Below are 9,512 nucleotides of genomic sequence, written 5' to 3' on the forward strand. Positions count from 1 at the left end.
CACTAATCCTAGTCCTAACCCTAACGTTTACCCAACACTAACCCTAGTCCTAACCCTAACCCTTACCCAACACTAATCCTAGTCCTAACCCTAACCCTTACCCAACACTAATCCTAGTCCTAACCCTAACCCTTACCCAACACTAACCCTAGTCCTAACCCTAACCTTAACAAAAGCAAAGGCCTAGGCCCAGGATCGGACATTGTTTCGTTCTACTGTGCATGGGGTTGCTATGAGTCGGTTCTGACTCGATGGCACCTGACAACAACAGGCCTAGCCTATACCCTTAGCCGTCATCCTACCTCTAACCTTAACTCATTACTCTTGTTTTAAAAAACAGTGAAAAAAGGAAGTACTGCGAGAATCCTCCTTAGAAATGAGAACTTCGTGATACTTTGTGTACTTTGGACATGTTACCAGTAGGGCCCAGTCCCAGGAAAAGAACATCATGCTTGGTAAAGTAGAGGGTCAGGGAAGATAGGAAGATCCTCAACAAAACAGATTACCAGTGACTTCACCAGAGGGCCCAACACAGCAACAGTGATGGGGACAGTGCAGGGCCTGGCCGCGATTCATTCGGTGATGTGGAGCATTGCTGTGCGTTAGGACCAACTGGACAGCACCTAACAAAAGCGTGTTCAAGTTCCTTACATACTGTGTTCTACGTATGTTGTTGTTGTTAAATGCCGTTGAGTCAATTCCAACCCACAGTGACCCTGTATAGGGTTTCTGAGGAGCAGCTGGTGAGCTTGAACCACCGACCTTACAGTGTAAATGGCTTTGCAGTCTGGCTCATTAACCCACAGCGCCACACCAGTGCTCTTGTATAGACTTCATATAAAGCAAATGAACTTCAGATTATACCTCAGGGATGTGTTGGTGTGGTGCTGTAGAATCAGCACTGTACCACAAGGTCCGTTTGGACTCCATGGTTCACCAGCCACTCCTCAGAAGCCCTATGTGGGGTTGCTTTGAGTCAGAATCGACTCGGTGACACTTTACAGCAACAACACTGTTTGTGTACTCCTGGTGGCACAGTGATTAAAGTGCTTGGCAGCGCACCTAAAGATGGGTAGTTCGCACAGCCAGAGGCTCCTTGGGAGAAAGCTGTGCAGTCTGCTTATGTAACGATGACCACTTTGGAAGCCCTCTGGGGATGTGCAGTGGGTTTCCGTGTGCGGTGTGATAGTGTTTGTAGGAGCCTTGGATGAGCAGTAAGGAAGTGCTCTGCTGCCAACTCATCAGCCACAGATAAAAGATGGGGTGTCAGCTGCTTTAATGATTGCGTTGAAACCTGGAGGCGATGCTACTGTGCTCTGTCAGGTCTGTACGAGCTGGAATCCAGTTAGGGGCAGTTAGTTAAAGTGTGTGGTTTGCTTACTGTTTTAAAAGATTATGTTACCTCTAAATGTTCTTTTTATAGACTATTGCTGCCATTCTGTCGACAACTTTTTTTCATAGATTTGTGAAGTGTTAAGCACTTTAAATAGAAAATTTTGTTAAAATCCATAAACATAGAGATTTTACAGATCCCGTCTAGTTACCTATGTTGTTGTCATTAAGTGCCGTCCATTTGGGTCCAACCCATAGCAACCCCGTGTAGGGTTTGTGAGGAGCAGCTGCCGAAGTTGCAGTTCATACTGACTTTGCAGTCCCAGTACAATAACCCACAGTGCCACACCAGGACTCAGAAATGTTTATTCCAGACCCCAATTTATTCACTCCCCCTTTCCAGTGTAATTGAAGTATTCTGCCATCTTCTCCTTTAAATCTCTACCATTCCTTAATGCTGAACACAAGCCGCACCTCCCTGATGCCCTTTGTTATTGGATAGCACCTTCCATCGTTGAATTCTTCCATTATGAATTCTCAAAGGCCAAATCACTGTCTGGAACAGTGCTTAATGCAACCTGATTGATCCACAGATCATTTCTCCGATTAAGTTATGTGTCTGAGGCCCAGGATATGTTTGGTGCATCCTTTGTGCCCCCACAGGTTTGTCACAGAGCCAGGTATGCAGTCATGCCCAGAAGAGCTGGCTGTGGAGACCTGTGTTCTCTGAAAAGAAAGAGATGAACGTCTTCAGACGCAGACCCTTGAGGGCCCCAGTTAACTCCTCTCATTGGGACAGTGATGGTGACTGGGTGTGTCTTGATGTCTTGCTTGTCTAGGCACCAGTGACATTCGAGGACGTCACTGTGGTCTTCACGGAGGCAGAATGGGTGACACTGAGCATGGAGCAGAAGAACTTGTACAAGGAAGTGACGCTGGAGACGTACAGGAACCTGCTCTCGTTGGGTGAGGATGTGTTCTTTTCTCCTCCTTCACTAACTCAGTCCATATGCATTGCCACCTAGCTACATGCCTGAGGGCCCCTGGTGACTCAGTGGTTAAGCACTTGGCTGTTAAACAAAGGCCGGCAATTTGAACCCACCAGCTTCTGTGAGAGAAAGCTGAGACTTTCTGCTGCCTTAAAGATCTACAGCCTTGGAAACCCTTTACAGGGTCGCTATGCGTCAGAACCCAATCAGCAGCACACAACCACAGCCATCACATGCCAAAGGGACCCTAGTAGCACAATGATTAAGCACTTGACGGTTAACCAAAATATCAGTGGTTTGAACCCACCAGGCTTTCCGTGGGAGAAAGATGAAGCAATTGGGTGTCCTAAAGATTTACAGCCCTGTGGGGTATTCACGCTGCCTTCCAGGGTCACTGACCACCAGAATCTACTCAGTGGTAACAGGGAGGTGCTGTGGTTCATGCGCTGGACTGCAAGCCTTTGAACCAAAAGGTCGGCAGTTCAAGCTCACCAGCCGCTCCTCGGAAATCCTATAGAGGGATCGCTTTAAGTCTGAACCAACTCGAAGGCAATTAACAACAATAATTTGCCAAACAGTTTGTGCCAAACTCAAACCCATCCAAGGACCCTGCAGAAGAAGGACCTGCTTCTCCCAAAACTTGCAGCCAGGAAATCCCTGCAGACAGAGAGAAACCCGAGCCAAAGCCTGGGGAGCGGTTCTAATCTGTAACACATGAAGGGGCTATAAGCGGGAGTGGACTTGATGCTAATCGGGGCTTGGGGACGCTTTTTATTCTTTACTGTAGGTCAAATAATGTTCTAGCCACTCAGAACACATGAGTGACTATAGGAGTTAGAAATCCCTGCCCTCACTGGGCTTACCCGTGGGCATAAGGAGACAGGTAACAAACAGTAAATTCTATATAAGAAATACTGCATTATGGAATGTTAAAAGGTGACAAGTGCGATCTAGTGAAATAGAGTGGGAGAAAGGGATACTGGGTGTGACAGGTTGGCTGGTGGGATTTTTGAAATGGGGATTTGGAATCAGCGGGGGGTGACATTTGACAACAGACATAACCGTGGTGAGGGAGTCAGAACTCTGGTACCAGGACAGGGGTGTTTCATGGGTGCTGAGGCCTTAAGGAAGGCATGTGCCTGCCTAGTGGGAACAACTGTAAGGAGACCAGTGATGCCAGGGGCACAGTTTGCAAAGGGGAGCTACTGTCAGACGCCTTCTGCAACACAAGCTAAAATGAAATGCCAAATTTTTTTATGTTTTTTTTTAAATTTATTTCATACCATTTTTCCCTTTTTCATTATTAAAAATATTTACAGTTCATCAGTCTGGGTGACAAATATTTTCAATTACAGCTTCATTCTAGATCAGGGGTTAGCCTACTTTTTCTGTAAAGAGCCAAATGGTGCCTATTTTGATTTTGTTGCCATATGGTCTCTGCCCACCCTCACTTCTGCTAGTGCAGAACAGTCCAGGACAACAGGTAAGCAGATGGGTGTGGCGGTGTTTCAGTAAAGCCTTTTCATGTGCACTGAAATGTGATTTTTCTATATTTTCTACATATTACAAAATATTCTGGACTTTTCCCCTAACCATTTAAACATGTAAAACAAACAGCCTTAGAGTACATGTTGTACAAAATCATTCGTATCATCTCGGTCAACTCGACTCTGAGGAGGCAGCCCTTCCCTAGCTGCAGTTTGAATGCCTTCCAACCTGAGGGGCTCATTTTCTGGCACTGTATCTGACAGCGTTTCTCTGCTATTCGTAAGGTTTTCAGTGACTGAATATTTGGAAGTAGTTCGTCTCTCCTTCTTCCTAGTCTGTCTTCGTCTGGAAGCACATCTGAAACCTGTCGAGCATGGGTGACCCTGCTGATACTCAAAATACCCGTGGCCTAGCTTCCAGAATCACAGCAACTCACAAGCCACCACAGTATGACAAACTGAAAGATGAGTGGGAAGAATACGAGTAGGAGATGAAATGTGCACCCAGTTGCCTCCGTGAACAACTACTTCCTATGCCACGACACCAGAGAACTGGACGGGGCCCACCTACCATCACTGAAAATTCGGATTAAAGATCTCTACAGAAGGATCATGATGAAAAGGGGAGGTGTACCTTGAATTTACTGGATGTGGCTTATCTATCCTATGTCTTAATTCCCACCAAGTGATAGGGTGGGACCGTGTACAGAAGGTGTGCACATAAGGTTCTCTAAGGCAGGGATTGGTTATATTAGTTTTGGTTCATATCAGTTTTGTCATCCAGCTGCGGTTTAAAAGGAACCATCTCAGAAGCAGGAACAGAAGATTCCAGGTCCATCACGAAGAACGAGCATGAGTGGAGCATGGGCTCCCTGCCTAGAAAAGTGCTGACGGCGGAGGCGGTGACCTGGAGAGACAGAGCAGCTGCGGGCTCTAGGCCCACGGACTGGGCCAGAGGTCAAGGGGCCACAGGTCTGAGAAGCCAAAGACAAGAGTGAGGCGTGTCTGCAGTGTGGCAGAGAAGAGGTGTTCCTGACTGGAGAACTGCTGCATCCTGACTTTTTTTATCCTGAGTTGTACCCTGTTCACTTCCCTAATAAATCCCATAATTGTGAGTATTGTTAGGAGCTCTGTGTGGCCATTACAATGGATTATCGCCCCAGATGTGAAGCAGAGAGTGCTGTGGAAGGGGGTGGCTGGTGTCAGACGAGAGTAGAGAAGGTTGTAGGGAGGAAGCATGTCTGACTTCTTCATAGGAGTTGGCCTTGTGCTAATTTCGAGTTTGATTCTCTTTCCCCCTTGTGAAGCCAGGGGAAGTCAGATACGGTCCCCACATGGTTTTTGCAGGCACAAAATAAGGAATTGATTTGAAGATTCTCTTAGACAATGACTGTGCAGGAGAATACAACCCAATTAGCTATTGAACAAAGAACTTTGACCATGTATCTACTCAAAAGAAGCAGTTGGAAAACTACAAGTCTGCCCTGCCATCTGTTTTTTGGTATATAAAGTCCTTGAGAACATAGCCACCATTTATGTATTTCTTATGGCTGCTTTCATTCTCTTATGGCAAAGCCGTGATTGAGACAGATCATGTTGTCTGCGAAGTTTAGTGTTTACTATTAGTCCTTTACAGAGAAAGTTGTTCAACTCCTTGTCTGCCAATGAAAAAATGCATGTGTACATAAATCTTGGACTCTGTTTCATATATTTGTTTTTGGTAGGAATATAGGTCAATTAGTCTGCAAATACTTTTTTTGAATTTTAAAACCTAGTAAATGAACAGAGATTGGTGTTGGGAGTGTAGGAGAAAGTGTATGTAGGTAGGGAATGGGGAAGCTTGGCAATAGCCTGGATTTGTGTTGGCATTGGAGGTGTCACAGTAGACTCGGGTTTTTAGCATTGGAGATCGACCAACAAACAGACTTAGACACACGTACACACATGATGAAATTTGAGTAAGTTCTGTGTAACTATAACAGTGCTTACTATGTCATTAATGAGTCCTCGTGGCACATTGGTTAAGTGCTTGGCTGCTTTCCAAAAGGTTGGCAGTTTGAATTCAGTTTGGGGAGAAAACCCTGGTGATGTGCTCCGCTAAAGATTACAGACTAGGGAACCCTACTTGGCAGCTTTACTGTCTCATGGGGTTGCTTTGAGCTGAAACTAACTCCACAGCACCTAACAGTATGGTGCCGTGATATGTTCCTTTTGTGATCATTGTACGGTGGTTAATGCATATAAACACAGTTGTTCTTTAGAAACATTAAGAAATGTTGATTTGGTGGGTGTGTGCTACCAGGTCGATTCCAACTCCTAGGATATCTGAGGAGTGGCTAGTGAGTTTGAACCTCCAGCCTTGCAATTCAAACACTGTATGGTGCAGTGCTTCTACAGTGTCACACCAAGGAGCAGAGTGTAACCAAGATTCCCTAAAGTGGCTTCTAAGTCTAAAATACCATTAGTGAAATGACACCCTAACTTGTAAGGGTTAGAACTGTAGCGGATTTACATGAGCACCTTTACAGGACTGTGGACTGGGATGAGCTTGGAGTTCCCACATGTAACACAGAAGAGACACAGCATCCTTCCCCTCCTGAAGTAGGTCTCAGCCGTAGAGTGTAACAGGCTATGGGAGAAGGAAAAGACAGAAGCTGTGTCTGATGACATTTACTTGAGAAATATCTGGTCTGACTGACATATTAAAGAGATTTGGGTGTGGGTTATCTGGATCACAACACCCAAACCCACTGCTATCGAAGTGTCCCTGTCCCGGAGGGTTTCCAAGTCTATGAATCTTTATTTAAAAAGACTGCCACATCTTTCTTCTGCAGGTTTAAATTTGCCCTTTGGGTTAAAAGGTGAGCACGTTAACCCCTGTACCACCAGGATGCCTTTTGTATTATATTTTGTTGTTGTTACAGTTAAGTGTCTTGGAATCCCTTCAGACTCATGTTGTTGTTATGTGCCCTTGAGTCGGTTCCGACTCATAGCGACCCTGTACAGGGTTTCCGAGGCTGTTAATCTTTACGGGACCAGAAAGCCTCATCTTTCTCCCGCGGAGCAGCTGGTAGTTTCAAACTGCTGACCTTGCGGGTTGCAGCCTGATTCATAACCACTACGCTACCAGAGCTCCTTTCAGACTCATAGCAACCTATGTAAGTTTTCTGAGAACCAGCTGGTGAGTTTGAACTGCCGACATGTGGTTCACAGTGCAGTGTTGATCCTACAGCGCCACACCAGGATTCCTTGCATTGTAACAGAAATTGGAATTTTTGGAATGGAATATAAGTGAGTAGTGAGGAGCGGATTGTGTTACATACATTTTCAGTTACAAGTGTGACAGTAAGACTGCTATTAGGTGCCACTGAATGGATTCCAACTCATAGTGACCCGTGTGTGCAGAGGTGAACTGCTCTTTCAGGTTTTCCAGACTCTGAAATTCTGGTGGCAGATCACCAGGCCTCTTGGAAAGCCTCATCCTTTCCGTTAGGAGTAGAGTGCTTAATGATCTGTGCCTGCAGGGCCTCCAGCAGTGAGTTAGTGTCTGTCCGAGAGAAGGCAGCCCAGCCCAGGCAGCCCCACTCCCGGCTACTCTAACAGAAAACCTTTTCTCTTCAGCAGAACCAATGCCAGAAACCTACCCTGGTCCCTCCTGCCTTCTGCCCTTCTCCTGTCAGCAATTCCTCAGCCAACACGTGCTGCAGATCTTCCCAGGCGTGTGTGCAGAACATCCCTTCCATCCAGAGGGGTCCAGCCCAGAGCAGTGGGATTCCCATCAGAGCTGTCGCAGGAAGAACACAGATGTCTCCAGACCCTTGTGTTGGAGGACAGGGGACAGAGAGACTTCAAGGATGTCCTCCAGCCCAGCCCGAAGACAGTCAGCAAGCCCTAGAGATGGCCACCCAGGGGCAGGAATAGAGCACAGCTCAGCCCAGAGGGTGAACTCTGTGGAAGCAGACCGAGGGCTGAAGGAATCAGGAAGCTCAAGATTCAGAGCAGTCAGCTCTGGAGAGAATGGACCAGACTGTGGCCTGAAGTCAAACTTTATCACAAACCAGAGGCCCCTCCTCCGGGAGAAGTCCCATGTGTGCATGGAGTGTGGGCGAGGCTTTAGCCAAAAGTCCAATCTCATCACTCACCAGAGGACACACTCAGGGGAGAAACCTTACCTGTGTCTGGAGTGTGGGAGGAGCTTCAGCCAGAAGGCTGGCCTTCTTCTCCACCAGGTGACACACTCAGGGAAAAAGCCACATGTGTGCACAGAGTGTGGCCGAGGCTTTAGCCAAAAGTCAAATCTCATCACACACCAGAGGACACACTCAGGGGAGAAACCTTACCTGTGTCTGGAGTGCGGGCGAGGATTTCGCCAGAAGGCTGGCCTCATTGTTCACCAGGGGACACACTCGGGGGAGAGGCCACATGTGTGCAAGGAGTGTGGCCGAGGCTTTAGCCACAAGTCAACTCTCATCACTCACCAGAGGACACACTCAGGGGAGAAACCTTATGTGTGCAAGGAGTGTGGGCGGGGCTTTACCCGGAAGTCAAGTCTCCTTATGCATCAAGAAATACACTCAAGAGAGAAGCCGTATGTTTGCAATGAGTGTGACCAAGGCTTTAACCGGAAATCACATCTCCTTATGCACCAGAGGACACACTCAGAGGAGACACACCCATACGAGGGGGCTTCAAAAAGTTCGTGGAAAAATTCAGTTATTTTTTAATTCCATTTGTCCACAAACTTTTTGGGGCCCCCTCATTTGGCACAGTGACAACAATAATGGGCCGGAACACAACACTCATTGTGAGGCTGGCGCAGGACCAAGCAGTGTTTTGTTGTGTTGTACATTAGGTTGCTGTGAGTTGGAACTGACTTGCCAGCACCTAACACCAACAAATGTACAGAGCGTGTGGGCAAGGTTTTGGTCAGAAGTCAGACCTCCTTCAGCGTCAGGTAACACGTTGGACTTAGAAACCGTATGTGGGTGAGGTTTTAAATACACATCAAAGCTCATCACATGAGAGACCATATGCGCCTCGTTAGCCAGAAGTTGTCCTCCACATGTGCAAGGAGTGAGGGGGAGGCTTCAGCTAGAAGCAAAGCCTCACTCGCCTTCAGACTCACTGGAGAGGAGTCAGATATTTGCGGTGAATGCGGCCAAGGCTTTACCATAAACCACTCCTCCCATCAGAGAACACAGCTAGAAGCTCTGTGCAGGGGGAATGGGTCTGATGTGGGAAGAAGGCACACTTCACTGTACCTCAACAGCTTTTGGGTTTTGGTTTTTTGTTTTTTTTTGGTGGGAGAAGCATTAGGTGGGCAGGGAGAATGTGAGATGCTTTAGCAATACGTTACACCTCGTTCACCAGAACATACTCATGGAGAAGAGTTGTGTGGGCGGGGTCTATGGGCAAAACTTCATTCCAGTGTCCCCCCTCTGCTGACTTCAGAGGAAAGATGTTACCACCAAGTCACTACTTCATCCACCTCTGAGTGAGGCAGTTTCCGAAGTAACCTGTATGAAGGTGATGGTGCCAGGAGCAAGTAAGGAGACAAATTTTCCCACATTCTGTAGCCCAGTGGGATAGAAAATTCGAAGGCTGTCCTTACGTCACTGAAGAATGCTTGATTGGTTTTCTTTTCCTACACCAGTTCTTTCCCATGCTTTGTTGTAGAAAATTTTTCTTTATTAAACCATAACTC

General features: G+C 46.8%; 1 protein-coding gene across 1 annotated transcript in view; it reads left to right on the top strand.

Moving 5' to 3' along the window:
* LOC102831676 (zinc finger protein 343-like) overlaps positions 1-9,512 on the top strand; it is a 24,200-nt gene that overhangs the window by 8,273 nt on the left and 6,415 nt on the right. The window contains exons 4-5 of the mRNA XM_006839314.1: positions 2,172-2,298; positions 7,430-8,503. Coding sequence (XP_006839377.1) covers positions 2,172-2,298; positions 7,430-8,503 — 1,201 coding nt within the window. The remainder of the gene's footprint in view (positions 1-2,171; positions 2,299-7,429; positions 8,504-9,512) is intronic.

This window comes from Chrysochloris asiatica, unplaced genomic scaffold, assembly GCF_000296735.1.
Source record: "Chrysochloris asiatica unplaced genomic scaffold, ChrAsi1.0 scaffold00023, whole genome shotgun sequence".
Classification (NCBI taxonomy): domain Eukaryota; kingdom Metazoa; phylum Chordata; class Mammalia; order Afrosoricida; family Chrysochloridae; genus Chrysochloris; species Chrysochloris asiatica.